Raw genomic sequence first — 22,463 nt, 5'->3', positions numbered from 1 at the left:
AGTTGTAAGTAATGCATGATCTTTTCAAGCACATACAGCACATTTATAAAAACTGAAGTGGAAGATAACATAATGCAAATCTCAACATATATCAAATAATCTGTAAAATATAGTCTATATTATCTGATCACATTCCAATTAAGTTAGAGCACTAACATTTTTTATAAACTATATAACGTGAAAATTTTAAGATACACTTTTCAGTAACATATAGATCAAAGAAAAAGATTGTATGTGATATTACAAAACACTTAGATCAGAATGATATGAAAGTAATAAACATCAAAATTTGCTGACATACAGCTAAAGCAGTACTTCAAGGGCAAGTTATAGCCTCACGTGCATATTTAAAGCTTCAGTTATGCAAGATTAATAATTTCTGGAGATCTACTATACAGCATTGTGCCTACAGCTAATAACACTATTTTATAGGCTTAAAACTTGCCAAGAGGGTAGATCTTATGTCAATGTTCTTACCACACCAAAATAATGATAAGAGTAATATTAATAGTAATAATAATAAAAAAGGGGGCAGGAGGAAACTTTGGAGGTAATAGATATGTCAATGGCTTTGATGGTGGTGATAGTTTCATGAGGGTATACTTATCCCCAAACTTATCAAGTTATATACATTAAATATGTACAGCTTCTTACATGTCAATCATAACTCAATAAGGTGGTTTAAAAAAAGTTTAAAGAGACTTAAAATTACTAACCTAAAGATATAAGAAATTAGAAATAACTGAATAAACCAAAAAAATTAAAAGAGAAAAAAATCAGTCAAAAAAAAAGAAGTAAAAAACAAAATTTAAATAGACTCAACAAAACTAAAAGTGGTTCTTTGGAAAGACTAATAAAATTGACAAACCTCCAATGGCACTGATCAAAGAAAAAGAGAACAGGAACAAATAGGAAAAGATCATGCATTAGTATTAGAAATGAGAAAAGGACATAACTACAGATGAGGCAGAAAGTAAAAAGATTAGAAAAGATTATGAAGAATTTCAAGTCCATATATTTAAGCCACAGATGAAATAAGCAAATTTCTAAAATAATCTGTATCACCAAAATCAATGCATAAAGAAAGAAAACTTGTATCCTGCTATAGCCATCAAAGGAATGGAATCATTTTCCCCCAAAGTAAACACCTGACCCAGAAAGTTGTGTGGGTCAATTCTACTAAACATTGAAGGAAAATATTATTTCAAGAGACTAGGAATAGAGAGAATGCACCATCACTCATTCTGATGATGAAACCAGATGACGAGAGAACAATAAAATAAAATCAGAGGCTGATCTCACTTATGAATTTAGTTGCAAAATCTTTAACAAAATATTAATAAACCAAACAGGTGAATACACACACACACATTCATGTATATTCATGTAGATGAAAAAACTACATCATGAACAAGTAGGATTTATCCCAGGAATACAAGTTCTCACCAAAATCAGAAAATAAAGCAATGTAATTCATCACATTAAAAGATAAAAGAAGCAAAACATATGATCATTTCAATAAACTCAGAAAAATCATATGATAAAATTCAATATCCATTCAGGTTTTCAAAGTCTATAGGCAATGTCCTACTTAGTGGTGAAAATTCAAAGCATTCCTTTTAAGATCAGAACAAGCCAAGAATTATTATAGTGGCCTTTGTATTAGAAGTCCTGATAAATGTAATAAAGCCAGCAAAAAGCAGGATGTGGGGAGAAGCCAAAAGAATCAAAAAGGAAAATAGAGAAAAACAAAACTACTTATTCATGCATGGTGTAACTGTCAATGTACAAAACTCAAAAGAATCTGTGGTCACCATATTAGAGTATGTAGCAATACCAAGTGTTGAAGAGAATGGAGACTAAGATGGGCTCATGTACTGCTGCTGGGATATATTGTGCAGCGTGGGGAATATGGCCAATGTTTCTTAATAACTGTAAATGGAGTGTAACCTTTAAAAACTGCATTAAAAAAGAAATATCGTTTTTTTGATCTAGCAACTCCACTCCCAGATACATACCTTAGAGAAATTCTTGCACATATTTACCAGGAGAAATGTACAGAACATACACATATAGCCGTATTTTCTAAACTAGAAAAAAAATTAATTCAAATAACCACTGACTACAGACCAGATAAATTATCGTACACTATGCAATGAAATGCTAAAACATCCTGCCAAAAAAAAAGAGAACTACAGTATGTAGGTGAAAGTAAGTGATTCAATACACATAATATTGAATGTAATAGTTTGCAAAAGAAGACATAAAATATAATTTTTTCACATAAACTTCAAAAATAGGAAAAATTGAACAAAGTATTCTTATGTGGTAAAATGACTTAAAAACAACAGAATTATAAATATGAAATTCAATATATCGATTACCTGGGCAGCAGAGTTTGGGGACAGAGGAGGGGTACACAGGGAGCTTCAAAGAGACTGATAATGTTATCTTTCTTCAGCTAAGCTCTGGACTGACAGATACACGTTTTGTTATTGTTTTTCAATCATACATATGAACCAAGCAGGACCCTGTGGGGCCTCCCCAGGGACAGACCTCCCCCCACCCCATGTCCGCCTCCTCTTGTTTGTACAAAAGCTTTAGCCTCCTAGGCCTTCCCCGAATCCAAATAGCAAATTTAATCAGAGAAGTAAGAAAATACAGAAACAAAGAAAAACAGTCAAACAAGACAGAATAATCATAGTTTAGCCATAAAACAAAGTTAAGGACCTTTAGTTCCTCTTTAAGGGCTATAGACAATATTTTACCATATCCTTGAGTTGTTTTGCAGATAATAAAACCCCTACCAGGTAGAAGAAGTTATCTGCATGCTGACCACAAGCATGGAGATTGCAGACAGGTTGGAACCAGAAGGTTGATGATGTTAACTCCCAAAATACCACCCTGTTACCCCACCACCAACCAATCAGAAGAATGCCCACAAGCTGATCAGGCACCCTGAAACCCTCACCCCTAATGTTGCCTTTAAATACACTTCCCTAAAAGCCATTGGGGAGTTCTGGCTTTTTAAGCATGAGCTGCCAGTTCTCCTTGCTTGGCCTCACACTGGGTGCCTTGCAATAAACGTTGTATTTTCCTTCACCACAGACTGGTGTCAGTAGATTGGCTTTATTGCAATGGGGCGAGTGGACCCAAGTTTGGTTCTGTAACACACATGCATTACATATACTCTTGTATATGTCATACATTTCACTTTAAAAAGCAAATGCGGGACTTCCCTGGTGGCATAGGGGTTAAGAATCCACCTACCAATGCAGGGGACCCGGGCTCGAGTCCTGGTCCAGGAAGATCCCACATTCCGTGGAGCAACTAAGCCCGTGTGCCACAACTACTAAGACTGTGCTCTAGAGACCACAGGCCACAACTACTGAGCCTGCATGCCACAACTACTGAATTCCACGCACGTAGAGCCCGTGCTCCGTAACAAGAGAAGCCACCGCAATAAGAAGCCCGCGCACCACAACTAAGAGTAGCCCCCGCGTGCCACAACTAGAGAAAGCCCAAGTGCAGCAACGAAGACCCAGTGCAGCCCAAAATAAATAAGTAAAAAAGCAAATGCATTGTCCCGGCACTTACGCTACAATAAAAGCTATCAAAGTAAATTTTTCAGAGACCTGTAGTTTTATTGATCCCTTCCTTCAGATGTTCTGTTCTGCAGTTCTGCCCCTTTTCACTCCCTCTGAATAATCTAAACATCCAGGGGATAACATGTCTGAGGGATCATGAATGGGAAAAACAGTAGGGTGGGATTCAGTGGGTTCTCATGAAGACAGCTCATTAGACCCCAGTGATGGCTGAACTCCACCCACATCCACATTATAGAAGGAACTTGGCTTCTCTGTTGTCAGCTGGAAACCAGGGCTTTCCATGGGGTTTTTCAAATTGTTGGTTCCTTAGGACCAGTCAGCCTTAGTGTTTTCAGCACTACATGCAGTGTTACTGGAGCAGGCTCCTATCAGCTGGCACTTGCTTGCCAGAGCCAATGTGAGAACCTTTGGCCAACTCCACCTTCAGTGATATTATATCGGTAGGTTGAAATCAGCCCTTCTGCGAGTATTTACACCATGGAAACAAGCAAATGCTACAAATCAGGTTCCCCTCCTATCCCCCACCCCCAGCCAGTTGTTAACACATCTACCAGAACACCACTGAATGTGACAAAGCCATAAAATCGTATGATAACAACTCAGGACTCAAGGTATAATGGAACGTAACAGGATTAAATGAATAAACTTCAGTCAGGAGACCGCCTGTGCCATATTCATTCAACTGGGAAAAGCAAGCATCCTGGGCTTCCCTGAATACTTTTATCTTCCCCTGAGTGGTTCCAGGTATCCACCTTTATCAGGTCTAGAAATGGCCCCAGGGCCCTGGAAGACAGAACAGGGAAATTCCTAAATCAACCACTGTAAAATATTGGACTTTGCAACCACTCACAAAGTCTAATTTTCATGGAAATGCAAGGTTTTAAAATTCATAACATTAAAAGAAAGTCTATGCTGCTGCAAATTGTACCCTTCCCTTTTATGAACTGGGATCAATACTGGCATAGAGGGAACCTTGTGACTTCTACTGTTACCATGTGAGAACTCTGGCATCTCCTCCAAAGCAGTGTCTAGCTGAGATGATCATAGGTCCTAGAGAAAGTCTCAGAACCAGTTTCTAAGTGGGCCATGGAGAGAAATTCCTGAAGTGCTCAGTGCCTATTTGCCAGGGAGCCAGTGATGAGTGGAGTGTACTAAAACTGCCAAGAGCATAGGCACAACAGCCAACATTCACCCAGACCACTAAACTCATGCCCTCACAACTGTGACCTTCCCCCAGATACTATCTCCTCTCTTGTCGACTGATATACATCCCACAGAAATGCATTACATATTATTATTAATTGATCTGGCTTCAATAGTTGAGAGGTTTACTTAAACTATGGGTTTTACACTCAATAATTGCCTTTTTGTTCCTTCATAGGAAGGTGTGAGGATTAATTTTTATTTGACTGCTAACATTTATAAAACTCATAATCTCCTTAGAGAAATAATGAACAAAATTTAAAAATTAGTCAATAGATTCAGCTCCGCATAACACCCCCCCAACCAAACCAGTCCCTGGAGCCTCACCAAATTAGACCCTCATGAGGAACTTAATTCTATTTAGCAAGTAAGTACTTATTAATTATTATCACTTCCACACAATTCTAGAGGCTAAGCTCAGAGTAATGAACAAGCTGGTAAGGTCTCTGCACTCACAGAACTGTCTAAGAGGGAAGAAAGAAAATTGAACAAATACATATTAGAAAGTATAAAGACACAAGAAAAAAATTTGTAACTATGTATGGTGACAGATGTTAACTAGACTTATTATGCTGATCATTTCACAATATATACAAATATAAATCATTATGTTGTACACCTGAAACTAATGTAATGTTATTTGTCAATCATACTTCAACTAAACATTTTTTAAATAAATAAAACATATACATCATTCATATAATAACAAGAAAAAATAAACTTGCATTTTAAAGTCTTACATATATGGGAAAAAAAGACATGATGAATAGTAATAGAATTACAGAATATCATGGACGCATATATGAGAAAAACCTATTCTAGTCCAGGGCTCATATAAGAGTCGTCCAAGGAAGGGGCATTTAAGCTGGGATCTAAAAGCTTAGTACAAGTTAACAAGGAAAAAAAGGGGAAAGAAAAGTAAACCAGCATATATGATAATTTTGAGACACCTTTTCATGAACAGACTGAAATGGCTTGTTGAAAAACACTCCTAAGTCCTGTTTGGCCATGATTCAGCTGTGTGACCCTGGCTGACTCTCTTAATGGCCCTCCACTTCAGGTTTATGTGCTAAATGAGGATTTTAGATTACAGGACCTCTTCAGGCTCTTTCTGGTATTCGATTGCAAGGCATTTAACATATATTATTAGTTATGTTAATAAATAATAGATACATACATACATAGATTATTATTTAGTTAGTACAAGTAAAAACTGCTCTTTTGAACAGGCTTTGAGCAATACAGAACACAGTATTTCAAACATAGGGTGGATGTTCACAGGGTGGATGTTCCAAGTGAAAATACTAGATTACAAAATCCTTTTTAATGCATAGCAGGGCTGATAGAACCAAAACGGAATTTTTCAGTGCCAGAAACAATGAGAAAGCATGAATCTATAGAGGTAAGTAAGTTGTGGAGCTGGAGTTTGAATGGAGGTAAATGTGAATCTCTGGTGGCTTAGTGCCTGAATTTTAGAGGACTGTGGGAGAATCCCGTATAAAGGTTGGAGTCCTAAAGACTGAGGGTCACATCCCTAAAGGATAAACAAAACAGAACTTCTGCCTAAATAAGTAGACATTGGAAATACATCCTGTCTTGGACTTAATCTAGGTAAAGCAAGAAAAAATAACCCCTTCCAGGTTCTAACCATTAATAAAAGCCTGTACTTACACAGTTGGAGTTTATATCCAGCCTACTTCATTGTCCAAAAACCCTCAAGCTCAAAATTTAAAGTTATTCCGTGTTGGCAGTTTGCCTAGGCACCTGGTAGAAGCAACCACAAATCATCTCTGAAGGAATACACTTTAAACTCAAAGCTTGAAAATGTCTACTGATAGTTCTAAGCTAGATGAGCTCACAATCACAAATAACTAAATCCAAGAGACAACAATGCATGATGAGTAAGAGTTGATGGAAATTTCAAACAAAAGAATCAGAGATGCAAAGATTACAGCTACTGGCATTATAAGCAGCAGAATATAAAAATCCTATGTATGAAATGGTAAAAGAGATAAAAAAGAGAATTGAAAGTATGTTAAAAAAAAAAGAGAGGCTATCAAATATATATTAGGCAAATGTGAAAATGCAGCAAATAACACTTCTACAAATGGAAAGAAGTAAATGACTGAGACTTTTCCAGAACTGATAAAAGGACACAATCTCAGATTCAGGAAACCCAATGAATCTCAGTCAGGGTAAATAAAAATAAAGGCCCATTTAGCAATGTTATAGTTAAACTACAAAACACTAAACAGGAAAGCAAAATCTTGAAAGCAGTAAGAAAGAAAAGAAACATTACATACAAAAGAATAAATATTAGACTAAATGTTGATTTCTCTGAAGCAATTGAAGGTCAGGAAACTATGGAATGATAGTTTTACAATCAGAGTAGCTGAGAGTTTTACGCCCCACACCCCAATTTTTATACCCAGAAAAACGATCTAAGAACAACAGCAAAATAAAGACATATTCAGGACTATGGCTTTCAGTTGAAGGTTACTGCCAGCCTATGGATACTCCAATGAAGGCATCTAGGGGAATAAATATCCCAACCTCCCTCTCCCCCATTCCTTATTTTCTGAACTAATCAGAAGCCAGAGTCTAAGGGAGCCCTTTTCAGTTTGAAGAAAAATAAACAAAACCCCCCAAAGCCTCCAGGGGCCCTGAGCAGGAACAAATGAGAGGTATCCAAAATAATTCTCCCAGATAGTTTTATAAATCAAGAATTACCTTGATTCCAAGCCAGATAAGGGCCATACAAGAAAGTAAATTACACGTATCACTCATGAGCACAGATGCATAAAATGCTAAACAAAATAGCAAACCGAACTCAGCAATGTATAAAACAGGCAATATATCAAGGCAAGTCTGGATCATACTAAGAATATAAGATTGACTCAAAATTAGAAAAACGATCAACCTAATTGACCAAAATAGTAGGTTAAAATGAAAAAAAAAAAACCCCAAAAACTCACAAGCATAGCATTTGATAAAGTGAATGTCTGTGATGAAAAGGCTGAGTTAAAGGGAACCCTTGTACACTGTTGGTAGGAATGTAAATTGGTGCTGCCACTATAGAAGACAGTATGGAGGTTCCTTAAAAAACTAAAAATAGAGCTACTATATGATCCAGCAATCCCACTCCTGGGCATATACCCAGAAAAAATGAAAACCATAATTCGAAAAGATACATGCACCCTATGTTCACAGCAGCACTATTTACAATAGCTTAGAGATGGAAACAACCCAAGTGTCCATCAACAGATGACTAGCTTAAGAAGATGTGGTAAACATACAATGGACTATTACTCAGCCTTAAAAAATAATGAAATATTTCCATTTGGAGCAACATGGATGGACCTAGAAAATATTATACTTAGTGAAGTCATCAGGGAAAGATAAATACTATATGGTATTACTCATATGTGGAATCTAAAAAATAATACAACTGAATCTATATACAAAATGGAAACAGACTCACTGACATAGAGAACAAACTTATGGTTACCAAAGAGGGGGCAAATTAGGAGTATGGAATTAACAGATACAAATATTATACATAAAACAAATAAGCAACAAGGATTTACTGTATAGCACAGGGAATTATATTCAATATCTTGTAATAACCTATAATGGAATATAATCAGAAAAAATAACTGAATCTCTATGCTGTACACCTGAAACTAACACAATATTGTTAATAACTATACTTCAATTTAAAAAAAGGCTTAGTCAACTAGGAATAGAGGGATACATTCTTAATATGATAAGACAACCACGATACATCTGTAGCAAAATCATACTCAATGGAAATGTTAAAGACATTCCATTTAAAAGGAATAAGTCAAGGATGACTAGTACCACATTATTATCGAGCATTGTAAGGGAAATCCTAGTCTGTGCACTAAATTAAAAATAAAAGGTATACGGATTAGAAAAAAACAAACAAAACTATCATAACTCACATGACCGATTATCTACAAAGAAAATCCAGAAGCATCTATAAATTATAAGTAACAAGTTTTTTTTCTTTTTGTGGTATGCGGGCCTCCCTCTGCTGCGGCCTCTCCCGTTGCGGAGCACAGGCTCCGGATGCGCAGGCTCAGCGGCCATGGCTCACGGGCCCAGCCGCTCCGCGGCATGTGGGATCCTCCCAGACCGGGGCGCGAACCCGGTTCCCCTGCATCGGCAGGCGGACGCGCAACCACTGCGCCACCAGGGAAGCCCTAAGTAACAAGTTTTTAAAAATTGCCAAATAGAAGATAAATATATAAAATTTAAACTGCAAAACTATATAGCAACAATAGAAAATGCAATTTTAGAAAAGATACTATTTAAAATAACAAAAAATAACATACCTAGCAATAAAACTAACAAAATATATGAAAGACATCCTCATGTAGAAAATTATAAGCCTTGAATGAAAGACTTTAAAGGAGAACTAAATAAATGGAGACGTGCACTATGATCATGAATAGAAAGACTCAATATCACAGAAGATGTAAAATTTCCCTGAATTTATCTATAGACTTCATAGAAGTCCAAACACCAGAAAGAAATTTTAATTTGACAATCTGATTCTAACATTTATGAGAAAAGTCAAGTGTCAGCCAAGACTGAACTGAAGAAAAAGCAGGCTGGATGATTTTCTCTTCCAGATGTTAAAGCTTATCATAGAATGATACTAATTTACAAGTGCTATTGGTAGAGATACTCAAATAGAAAAATAGATGGAAAAGAGAATCCAGAAACAGACTCTTCATATATAGAGACCTATACAGGACAGAGCAGACACTGCAGATTATTGGGAAAATATGTCATAAAATTGGTTATCCACATAGAAAAAGAAATATGAGTGTCTTATGGACTGAATGTTTGTGCCCCTCCAAAATTCATATGTTGCAGCCCTAACCCCCCAATGTGATGGTATTTGGGTCCTCTGGGAGGTAATTAGGTTTAAATGACATCAGGAGGGTGAGGCCCCCATGATGAGACTATTGTCCTTACAAGAAGAAGAAGAAGAGAGACCAGAGCTCTGTCTCTCCACCATGTGAGGACACGTCAAGAAGGCAGCTATCTGCAAGCCAGGAAGAGGGCTCTTACTAGGAACTGAATCTGCTAGCACCTTGATCTTGGACTTCTCAGCCTCCAGAACTGTGAGAAATAAATTCCTGGTGTTTTAACCACCTAGTCTATATACTTGATTATGGCAGCCCAAGCTAATACAGGATGCCTATATTACATTTCACAATGTAATTGGATTCTGGGTGGACTAAAATTATAATTAGGAAAGGCGGAACTTTTAACCTTCTAATAGAAAATATAGGAAAAATATCTTTATGACATAGGGCAAGAAAGGATTTCTTGAACAAGACAGAAAAGTGCTAAGTTACAATAGAAAATATTGATACATTTTACTACATTAAACATAAGAACCTCTATTGATCAAAAATACCATCAAGTGAGTATAAAGACAGCTATAAATGAAGAGACTATGTTTGCAATACACACAACCAACAAAGGATTGCATCTAGACTATATAAAGAACATATATCAGTCAACAGGGAAAAGAAAACTATAGAAAAAAAAAACAATGAAAAAGTGCTGAACAAACATTTAGCAAGAAAGGAAATGTGAATGACCAATGAACATATCAAAAGATGGTTAACCTTGGTGGCCAAGAATATACAAATCATATTCCATTTTACGTGCATGCACATGCACACATATTAAACAATGTGGCAACTGCAAGAGTTGGTGAGACTGTGGAGCATTAGTAACTGTCATACCTCACAGTGGGAGGGTCATCTTGTACAGCCACAGTGGAAAAACGAACTCGGCATTGCCTAGAAAATTTGAACACGTGTACTTCTCCTCTATCAGGGCTACACCCTAGAGAAATTAATGCCTGTGTGAACCAGGAGATGTGCATAAAAATGTTCTCTGCAGTATTATTCAGAATCATAAAAAACTAATCACAACCCAGTATCATCAGTACAAGAGAGCTAATTTGTGTATATAACACAATGGAATTTTATACAGTAATGAAAATACATGAACCAGAGCTCCATTCATCTCTATTGCTAAATGTCAAAATCAATGTGGACTGAAAAAAAAAAGTCAAAGAAGAGCTATGAAAAGCAGAAGCAGACAAAACTGAACAATACATTGTCTTACAAATAAAATTCAGGATAGCGGTTTCCTCTTGGCAGGAATGGGCTGAGAGAATGTGACAGGGGAGGACAACCCAGGGGTCATCAGCAAAGTACTTGGTGGTAGTCTGCTCTTCAGCTGAGGGGTGGGTCATGACTACTCTTTTAATTTCCCTCATTAGTCTGTACGTGTATAGCATATACACTGTGTGACATATATGCTGTATTATAAAAGTGAAACCTTGGTAAATCTCAGACTTTCATTCTCAGCCTCTGTACAAAGTCACGTGCAAAAAAGCACAAACAGCCCCAAATAGCAATTTTTAAATGGAATTTTTTTTTAAATGGCAGATTATGAAACAACATGTAATTCCATTCCCAGGACCTCGTTTCTCCTGCTAGCCATCCAAAGGCTTAGATCAATGCTCAGAATATTTATTGTTTGCCCGAGGAAACAACTGAGAATTTCGAGGGTTTGAGCCTGATTGCTTTTCCTCCTTGATAAATAATTTCACATTCTCCTCAACTCTGTGGAAATCCAGGATTCTCCGTCACTGGATGGAAAACTCATAGTCACAGGAGAGTGCTACAATGGCAGTGATCTCAGGGCCAAAAGCTCTCTGCAGGCTGTCATTCTATATTCTCACCCCACGGGAAATAGCTCTAAGAGACCTGCCCACCAGGGATCAGCCTTATCCAGATTTTTATCAGCCACTGTGCACTCAGTGTTACTCTTTCCACAAAGTCTTTAGGAGGCAACTCACAGCAGGATCCCTGTTGAGATTTCTAATAACCACTCCAGCTATTATTTTACGGAATCCATTAGTCAAAAAATATAAAATGATGTCACACACTAGATGATATGACCAACCTCTCTCTACCAAGACTCATCACTGTTGGCCAGCAGTATCTCAGGGGACTTGGTAAGAACTCCAGTGAGACAGTTCATTCTTGAGCCATTCATCCCTTAATATCAGCAGCCTGCCCATTTTGTTTCTTTAAAGCTTCTAAAGCTGCCTCCTGATTTTGGCAATTGGGATTTGGGATACAATCCTTGCCACCCATAGCATCCATTTTTGGGTTTACAGATATCACAACCTTTTAAGTTTGAAGAGATCTGTTCCTTCCCCAATCTCCCATATCACCTTAGTTTCATCATCTGATCTTCTCTGCACCTTTTCCAGCTCCTTCTTTTCTTTCCTCATTATTATGATAAAGGCCAGCAAAACTCCATGTTCCACTTTGCTTATTTGAGTAGCAGGACAAAGCTGGCACTGGTATCACATAGGATGTGAAGAGAAGGTGTCCCTTGGAATATGAGTCCCCAGTTCACAAAAGTGGCTGAGATGAGAGAGTATCAGTGTGGGTATTTGGTCACCAGGAAGAGATTTTGTGTGTTTTCTTCCTGAGCAGAGTGAGAGCCTTTCACTAAATGGGCTCCAAACTCAAGTTAGATCATCATCTGAGCGGAGTAAGGATTATGGTGCTCGCTGTCTTGGATGCCAAGACAGAGAAAGAGAACGATATCGCCCTCAGAAGATGAGCTAACAAAGATGCCTGAGCGAATCTGGACAGGGAAAAGAAACAAGTGGCCTTAAAATATCAGAGTACCCTAAGATAGTCCAATTTTCCTTTCTATTTCAGGAGCATCAATACACCTCCGCAGATAGTGAGAAGGATGCAAATGGAGTAAAAATATCACTGCTGCAATATCGTGTTTAAATGTAAACATGGATATATGGCAACACTACATAGCATTTCTGCCCTCACTCCTGAGCTCTAAATAGGATTTGACCTTGTATAGATTAGTTTTGCCAATATCTGTAGATCTTTACAGACTGACCTCCTTGTAACTTTGATTCTGTATTTAAAAATGTGGTGCCAACTCTTCCCAATCATTCTCACTTCTGGGATTAAAGCTGAAGATCTGATCATGGGAAATGCTGCTGAGCTGACCTGAGAACATGGCAAGGGCTTAATGCTCTCAGAGAGTAAGGCAATGGTCTCTCGGCTGCAGATAACAGTTAATAGGATGCCAGGATCCATTTAGCACAAACAACCTAAGAAAGCTCTAAAGAAAATGAGGTAAGGAGGACGGATAATATCTAATGCCTATTAGGGAATTGCTTAGAATTAGAAAGTAGAAAAGGGAGAATGTTATTAATATTGCTTTCATGAGTAATTCTCAGAAACTGCAAAATGAATATTGTGAAAGACTTGTTTCTGGAAAGGTACAAGGAGGTTGGAAGCAATAGCTCTAAGTACATTGAGATAAATTTTATACTCTGCCCCACCCAAATAAAATAAGGTATACGTAATCTGTTTGCATGCTGACGGAGAAGCGCCCTTCCCCCGACCAAAATGAAGAAATGTTAGACTCACATTGGTGACGTATTCGATATCCTTCCAAAGGATGCACTCCCTGGGGAAATCAGCCAAGTCTAAGAAGTGATCCACCACCACTTGGCCGATTAAGTCATGGCGAGAGAACCTGTCAAAGTCATAGACAGAGAAGTGAAGCTTCCGGGCTACAAGGTCATTGTAGGGAACCGGAAACAAAAACACTTCATCAAACACAGGGTTCAGGGTCTTTCTGTGAACTTTAGTCTGGTGTTTTGTTTTCCGATCGGGAAGCAAATAGATCTTGACATAAGGATCTGAAGTCCCAGAAAAGTCCTTGGCGGGCAAATTGACAGCTTTGTGAATCTTCACTATGAGTTGCTCTAAGTCACAGTCATATTTTAAAATGAAGTTCAGCTTCCCACAGGCTTTGCTGTTACTCCTTTTCCCTTCCTCATTATCCAATGACCTCTGCTTATATAACTCCGGTTTAATTCGACCAATTCCAGTCAACTGTTCCTGTTTTTGAAGCTGTTGGATATTGAAGTCCGGGTTTGACAGGTTGAGTTGTCTTCGGATTGAATTATGCCTTGAGTGAAGAGCAAGAGAGAACAAAGTTATAACCTCATTAGGTCCAGGTCTTTCAGAAACTTGTGCCTGGGATGTAGGTAGACTGATTAACACACTGTTAAAAGCTTAGATCTGTGGGCTTTTTTTTTTTTTTTGGCCTATAATCAAAATGCTCATCAATGCAAGTAAGCTGCTCCCCAAGGCTTGAAGCTCAAAACTGAGGCCTGGCATCAGGAAATGAACTTACTAACATGTGACCTCAGAGCTTTAAAGGTTTAATGCACTTTCTAAACTGTCTAATATGCCATTAAAGAAGCTTATTCAGCTGGTGGGAGGTAAAGATTTGTACAAACTGGTTTAAAAAATAAAATTATTCACCTTGATATATAGTATCATCCTGAAACTGAAATAGTTAGCTACGTGTTATCTGAAAAAAAAATGGATCTTTCTCTAAATTACACAGAACTTCCTGTCACTGGCTTTTAGCCTGCTAAGGCTGCATATTCTTACTGGGTCAAATCGAATCATTTCATTATGAGAACACAGTTTTTGCTCTTCTGGAAATGTATGTCACGGGATGTGTCTGCTTGTAGGGGACTCTGTTGACTCTGACAGGTGCAAGTGCCACAGCTCCGTGGCTGTGCTACTGCTGAAGCACATGGGTGATTAGTGATGAGGAGGAAGGGTTTTGTTTCTGTAACTAACACTGAGGGTATAAAAATTAAAGGTAAGCTACTATAAACGTATATAGGGATTCAGTTAGAGAAGGTTGGAAACTGATATTTGCAAATTAAATATTTGCTATCAGAATCTACTTTTCACCCTATAAACTTATTGGTTTGGGTTAAAAGTTTCCCTGAAATTCTCTTTGCCTTACCTTGTGTGGGTCCCTCACAAACTGAGAGACGTAGTCATTACATACAAAGTTGTTTTTAAGGTTATTTTTGTTTGTTTTTAGCTCAGAGCTCAGAGCCATTATATTGTATTTTGTGCAGCCTCTCAATAACCTTAATTAAAATAGCCTCTCTCCACCAGAAGGTGAAAGGGAACAGTCAAGCTGTCTCTGAGGGGCTGGTAAAGAGTAGAAGAGGCAGAGTAAAGATCGGAGTTTGTCTTCTTTTCCTTTCTTAAGACTACTTTATGAAATAAAGACATAAAAATGGGATTAATAGGCCCCGAAACGTGTTTGAAATTATTCTCCCTTGTCATACAGATGCTGTGATGCCTAACATTCCTCTTCATCCTAAAATACCCTCCTGACTACTAGTCACCCACATGGTACAAGAGCACAAGCACAGGGCTGTCACTTGAAGCTGTCACAGCCAGCACAGCCCACACCCAGACACACACATTCCCACATGTGCAAAAACTGTGTGGTGCGAATGCTTCTCTTGTGGGATTTAAATTTCTTACAGAGAAACCCACCATCTTAAGTTTTCTCTGGATCTTTCGATTTTTCAGGGGGAGGAAGAAAGTCGGGAATGATGTTAGGCACCTACAGCTGGTTCTCCGTACTAGTACAGCCAGGTCTGTCCCCTGCCTAGATGTTGAACCTCTGTAGTGCTAGAATAGAGCTTTAATCCTGCTCTTTTGGGATCTCTGGGCAGAAAGGTCTGGCAGGGAGCAGCAAGTATCCAGCCATATGCAGAGGCCATACGTGGCTGGTACCAGCTCCAGCTTCCTCTGCCGTTGATTTTTCTCTCCAGGCTGGATTCAAACAAGGGCCCTACTTGAGTCTGGAGTCAGTTCCCACCTATGATGGGCCATTCTGGGTGCTATCTAGTTAGTCAGTGGTGCAATTTAAATACTAAAAGTACACCTTCAAGACCAACTAGGTGTCTTGAAGCCAACTACCTCCACTGGATCTTAAGAAAGAGGACATTACTGCAACTCAACAAATTTGAATGTGCGAAGCAAGGGGTTAGGTAGGGTGGAAGAGACAGAGAGGCAAAGCCTCCTCACTGCCTTCAAGGAAGTGCCTTGCCAGGAGTAAAGAGACAGTCATACACTGACTATAAATCAGGGCAGAGGGGGATAAGAACTGACCAGAGGTTAGGGAGAGGGAGAGAGGAAGGCCTCTGGCTAGGGAAATTGTCACGGATGAGATAGTACTTGAGCCAAGCCTACCTATTTAACCTGGCCTCATACTTCTCAGCCTCCCAGCTGATGCTCTAGACCTCAATAGGGAAATTAAGTTTTCCTCTTGGCTCCCAGCTCTCCAGCAGGATGGGACCTTCAGCTCTTCTGTCCCAGCAGCTTTCACCTCATACATGCCCATATCTTCCATTCCAGGCTCTATTAAGAACCAGAGCTCAGAATCTCCAGCATCCCTCCCATCGCTGGATTTCCCCTGCAACCATGGACAAGTGTACACTCTTCTACCCTCCCTCATCTCAGGGATCCCATCTCAGAGGGGAAACTTGGCCTTATCCCTTCCCTGGTTTGGGGCACCAGTGTTTACAAGGCTTTGGGGGGGGTCCAAAGACAGGAAAGAGAGAAGGAAATTGTGACTTCAGAACCATCACAGGTTTCTTTACAAGGCAGGGAAATTTGGAAACAGGCCTTCTTGGAATCTTCCCTTGTGATGGAGAGGAGAGGGCTGGGTTGTTCTGAACCACAAACAGACAGAAGAAGGGTGGGTAGCAGATGGACAGACACAGTTATCTGACTCCAAGAGCAGGAGGAAATGGGAATCTGAGGCTTTCTTGTTCTGGGATTCGGAGAACTTTAGAGTGAGTGAGATAATGGAGATGCAGGCATCAAGCCTTGGAAGGTGGAGGTGTGGGGTTAAGTGCAGCTGGATACACTGAAGCATGTCCTGCTCCCACCCTCCCCCAAGTTAAAAAGGCATGAAACCTTGGTGTCATCGTCAAATATTTTATCCCGTTACTAAAATGAGCCTATGTCCACCGACACTTTCTCTAAAGTAGCTCACATCTCATGCCTCTTTCCATTCCCACTGCTTCTAATTGAGTTCAGGTCCTCATCATCACAGGTCTGAACTGGACCCCTATATCCAGGCTTCACCCCATCCCACGCATCTCATACACTCTTGCCAGATTAATCTTCTAAAGAACAATCTGAGCGCTTTAATATGTGTAATTGGTGCTCTTTTGTATATTTCCCCTTTCAAGGCCAGGGCTATATCCTTTCTCCCTCTTTACTACTAGCACATAACATAGAACTTTGCACATAGCAAATGTTTAATACGTGTGCCTAGAGTAAACATATAAATGCCATGGACATAATAGTTTCTGATAATTAAATCTCAGTAGAGAAAATACATATTTACACCTGGTTTCAGGGTCTCATGGAAGTTGAGAGAGGTCTAGGCAACTTCCATTTTTGAAGCTGTCAGTTGATTAAAATCTGAAGAAATAACTAAAAGAGTAATTCAAAAAATTATGTTTTAAATGTTTACATCTAACCAATGCTCTCAACACATAAAAATATATAGCTTAATAAAACTGTGCTACTCCTAGAGTAATTGCAGCACTTAATCCTAGCGGGCCACTTACTGGAGTTGCAGCCAGTAATGGGACTCAAATTTAGAAGACTCAAATTGTCTTCTTCTTTAAATTCTGTCAGAGTATTTCTGTGACTCTAAGGATTGCTTAATTCAGAGACAAGCTCAAAAGTCTAAATGTAAGGCTCTGATGAATGTGAGACCTGGGACAAGTGACCTTCCGTTGGCTTCATACCATTATAGGCTCTACTCAGTTCATACTTTTGCGCTTTGCCATTTTTGTCAGCAGAACATGAGAAAAGTGGCCTGATACTGACGAATGTACTCTGTCAGTCATTCATGAAAAATTCCACTATGTGCCAGAGGCTGCACTAGGGGTTAGATATATAGGGAGAAGCAGAGCAGATATGGTCTTTGAACTCACAGAACTCATAGTCTAGAGGGGAATATAGGCAATAAACAAACAATCCTAGAGTTAGAAATAGATTTTAATCCTGTGAAGAAGTGAAAGTAAGGCAACTTGTGGGAAAATAAAGAGTGGGAGGGAGTGGAGGAAAGAACACATACTTCAGATAGGGTGGTGAGGGAGACCTTTCTGAGGAGGTGACACTTTAGCAGGGACATTAAGACTGCATAGGAGCCTGGCATGGCAAAGGAAAAGGAAAAGCATTCCAGGATGAGGGAATAGCATGTGTGAAGGTACCAAGGCAGGAAAAGTCAGGGATACTGAAGGAACCAAGAGAGAAGCTAGTGTAGATGGAATGTGATGAGCTTTTTCGGATAAGGCGTCTTAACTGAGTCCATGTTAACAGGGTCCTCTGGGTTTGTGCCACATGGTGGCCTGACTGGGAGGTGAGGCCGACAGCTGACAGAAGCAGACTGTGGCAGTATTACACAGGTCGTAACAGACCTGATAAGGAGTTTGTGGTGTGGAAATTGAAATTTTTATAAAGCTAAAGTATTTTAAAGGAAATTTGAGAAGACTTAAAAAAAAAAACAACCAGATTGAACTTTCATTTTGGGACATGAATCAGGAAATGGATTAGATGGCCTTTCAAGGTTCCTTCTATTTTGAGGATCCAGGGATTTTCATATATTTGGAGTCCTCTCATATATTTGGAGACCTCTAAAATGTTCTGGTATTGAAAAGTTCTAAAAAAAAAAAAAAAGATCCACATTCCCAGGATATTAGGTCATTATACAAAAGGGATTTCATCCAAATTGAAAGGAATTAACAGGAATTTTGGAGGGTTCTAATAGTAACCGAGCTAACCAGAAACAGAATGCAAACATGCTTGATCTTGGAAGAACAAAAGAAAGTCATCCTGACCAGAAGCATTCTTAGAAGATGGAGCAAAGCTCATCTTTAGGACGTTCCAAACGGCGGTGGTGGGAGCCACACATATCCAAGCTGAAGAGGCCAGATGACAGTGGGACTTCCGATGCAAATGGCGTGGCTGAAGCTGTGCCAATCGCCATGACAGTGGGGAGGGCTTAACTGGGAGTCTAAGCTTTGTATGCTCTGGGCTGAGCAGGTGCCCAGGGAACTCTGGGACAAGTGATAACAGGTGCAGGAGGGAAGCAGTAAGAAAGAAAGTGACAGCAGTGAGAAAGTAAAGATCATCATGAGAAAGAAGGGAATAGAAATAATAACTAGCAGAGCAGACTGTTTAGAGCCATCTCAGCAAAGCGTACCCTCCCTCTCCCCAAATATGGTATGAAAAATGCTACTTAAAAAAGAATGTTAAAAATGTTCTGGAGCATCAAGGAAATTTCATTCATTTTGCCCGCTTTGTCAGTAAAAAGGCTTTGTGTGTGCATGTGTGTTTATAACACAACCCTAAAGAATTAGAAGACCACACCCTTCTTATTATGGAAAGACCATGAGTCAAAGATATGTATTTCTAGACATAACCCATAAAACTAGGTCAGCAGTAATTTAGATAAGAATGTTTGAAATGCGAAATGATGCAAATTATCAGTATTAGGTCAAATGCAGCTGGAAAGAGTTTAGTTTTCTTATGGTAGTCAAATATTACCAAACTTGGTTTTGGCTATCAGAAGAGAAAATTTAATTGCATGACTCCAAAACTAGAATAAGTCTAAATGTCAAATGCATTTTACAGGGATAATTCCTTCCCTCTCCCTTTTTAGTTTTCTTTTTCCTTCTACCCAATTTCTACAAATCAGTGGTGAAGAAATCTACAGTTTTTAGTTTTAAATGAAATCTATTTTTTGATATGCAGGTTACTTATACATTTTTCTAGGATAAACATTGTAATAATTCTAGTGATATGACTGCTATCAAGTCATTAGAATTATGGCAGAGTCCTCAGACCTATAATCTAATAAAAACACAGTACTATCACTCTGTATTGATGGAACCCAGATCAGAAAAATTAACATGCAGAGTCAAACCAGACAGGAGACAATTTCAACGGAGACCCCATCTGAAGGCCCTACGTACTGAAGCACTGAAAGGATTTTATCATGAGTCTGCACCACTGCACAAACTCCACGGCAGCATCAGACAGAGCTCCAGTTATATTTAAGTCTTAAATCTGAAGAGAAATCCTAATGATAAAATCTGAGGATTTCTTCTAAATCAAATGGCAAACAACCATCCATTTCCTCACAGAGGAATATTTTAGGTAAAGCTCTCTAATTCAGAATTGCAAATGATGCTAAAATAGCTTTCTGAAAAAATTAAATTATAAACTGTCATATTCCATCCTACTTAATGTGCATGAGCAGAGCCTCTAGGATAAACTTGATTAACATAAAAAAGGGTAAAATCTTATTTCTGTTTCTAGAGAACAAATAAAAAAGATTTAAAAAAACAATAACCCCAGACTGTGCTTGTACTTTCCAAATAACAGCACATACTATTCCTCCAGCTATCACTCAAGCAAATATTTTCATTTTAAAGAAAGCTGCTTTCTGGGTTTTTTCTCCTGAAGTCTCTTATTGAGAGTGAATTTTTATATACAGTGATTCAGAATTGGCTGCTTAGCCTCAAAGCCACCTGTATGCATCTGAGTCTTGGGAGAGGCAGGTCTGATGATGATGATGATGATGATAGCAGCACTGAAAGCAAAATGGCAGCTCAGGGTGTGGAGCAGGTGCTAGATGCAGGCCTGTGCAAAGCACATGTGATGCACATGTTATCATCTCATTCTCAAAACCACCTATCACCATTCCCCTCTCACAAGACGAAAGAGAAACAGACGAAGGCTAAATAACGTGTCCAATATCACACTTGTAGGTAAAGCTAGTTCATTGGACCCCAGAGACCGTGCTTTTCTTGGTAAAGCTAGTTAATTGGACCCCAGAGACCGTGCTTTTCTTTTTTCTTTTTTTTTTTTTTTGCGGTACGCGGGCCTCTCACTGCTGTCGCCTCTCCCGTTGCGGAGCACAGGCTCCGGACGCGCAGGCTCAGCGGCCATGGCTCACGGGCCTAGCCGCTCCGCGGCACGTGGGATCCTCCCGGACCGGGGCACGAACCCGTGTCCCCTGCATCGGCAGGCGGACTCTCAACCACTGCGCCACCAGGGAAGCCCAGCCCTTGCTTTTTAATCACTGCATTATATTATTTCTCTACTGCGCAAGAGCACAGAGCATCCAGCCCATGGAAAGAGAGTGACACTGGGCCTGGGTACTCTGGAGACCTTGCAAAACCTGGAGATGGACAAAGACCTCCAGCCACTGTGTGGACTCTACAGAAAGCCTGTGTGTGACAACTAGGCTAGGTCAGAGGCACGGAGAATCAACTCCATAGCACTATGAGAGCAGCACGGAAGAGTGGGTAAAAACTTGGGCTCTGGTGTTGTTTGAACCGGGGTTCAAACCCTGACCTGGGTGCTTACCAATACATGACTTCGTTTCTTAATCTCCTTGACTTAAGTTTCTTCTTCTGTGAGACGAAAATGATAATGAGATCCATCTCACACAAAGTTGTGAGCGATAATAAAATAATACACATGAAGTTCTTAGATAGTCCTTGACACGGTAAGTCTTAGCAATGTTAACTATTGTTATCATGAACTAAGTACAGACTAAGCAGTGCTCAGGAACCTAACAGGAATACAGGAAGCACCAAGCTTTCCCATATTCATGTCTCTGATGCCTAATGGACATGTGGGAGGTTACAGGCTCCTCGGCTAGTCAATGCTACTACTGCCAAGAGAAGGGAACAGGGTGGTGCTCGCCTCGCGTCCAGAAAGGAAGGGGGCATTACTGACCGAGCTGATGAGGTTGGCTCTGTGACTTGGCGCTGTACACGGACGCCATGGGCACAGTTCTCCTGGTCCCCTGTCTGGGTCGAGAGGGGAATGTCAGGGGAGGTGTGGCTGATCTTCATGGAGGAGTCTGGACAAGGGGTGGGAGGGTCTAGGAAGCCCTCACTGGTCTCCTGCTCGTTGGTCTCTGTGTCCATGTAGTTAAGAGGCTCCTGATTGTTGTCTTTGCTACCAGAGAACAGGCCTCGTTCTCGCCACGGAACCCAGCAGAGTTTCCAAGACACGAAGAGAGACACGCCAAAGAGGGCGAGGCCACAGGCAGTAACCACAAGGGTCAGCAGGCTCACTGAGATATCTGCAAAGAAGCAAAGATCAAAGGTCAGTGGGATTGCTCCTCCCGTGCCCACCCACTGCACGGAGCGGGCAGAAAGACCCTCTCATCCATGCATCCGTCAGGAGTGATGGCAGAAGGCCGGGCTGGGCATGCTGCTGGGTCACCCGACTCTGAGGCACGGACAATGAGGACTCAGATACAAGCGCAGAGGATGTAACATGCAGGTATGTTGAGAAACAAACAGCCTGCAATAGCAAGAGACAGCGTGTATTCAGGGGACCAGGAACGCCCTGCAAGTCAACTGAGACCCTGTCCCTCAGCAATACAGATCATTGATATTCTGGGAGCAGGACGGCTTCAACTGTCCTTAAAACTTCCTCTGTCATCTCAGAGAGCAGTATAATATAAATTTGGGAATTGTTTAAGTAATGTCTTTTTAAAACAAGAGAAATTAGAGTGCTTTCCCCCCACTCTCTTTTTTTTTTTTTTTTTTTGTGGTACGCGGGCCTCTCACTGCTGTGGCCTCTCCCGTTGCGGGGCACAGGCCCCGGA

General features: G+C 39.8%; 1 protein-coding gene across 2 annotated transcripts in view; it reads right to left on the bottom strand.

The window, feature by feature from the left end:
- SYT9 (synaptotagmin 9) overlaps nt 1-22,463 on the bottom strand; it is a 196,336-nt gene that overhangs the window by 115,337 nt on the left and 58,536 nt on the right. For both annotated transcript variants that reach the window (XM_055091631.1, XM_024118965.2), the window contains exons 2-3: nt 21,581-21,932; nt 13,346-13,892 (exon numbers count right to left, since the gene is read on the bottom strand). In XM_055091631.1, coding sequence (XP_054947606.1) covers nt 13,346-13,892; nt 21,581-21,932 — 899 coding nt within the window. The remainder of the gene's footprint in view (nt 1-13,345; nt 13,893-21,580; nt 21,933-22,463) is intronic.

Source organism: Physeter macrocephalus, chromosome 16 (assembly GCF_002837175.3).
Source record: "Physeter macrocephalus isolate SW-GA chromosome 16, ASM283717v5, whole genome shotgun sequence".
NCBI classification, from domain to species: Eukaryota; Metazoa; Chordata; class Mammalia; order Artiodactyla; family Physeteridae; genus Physeter; species Physeter macrocephalus.
Note: the sequence above shows the minus strand (reverse complement) of the source record. Positions and strands in the feature narration are given on the sequence as shown.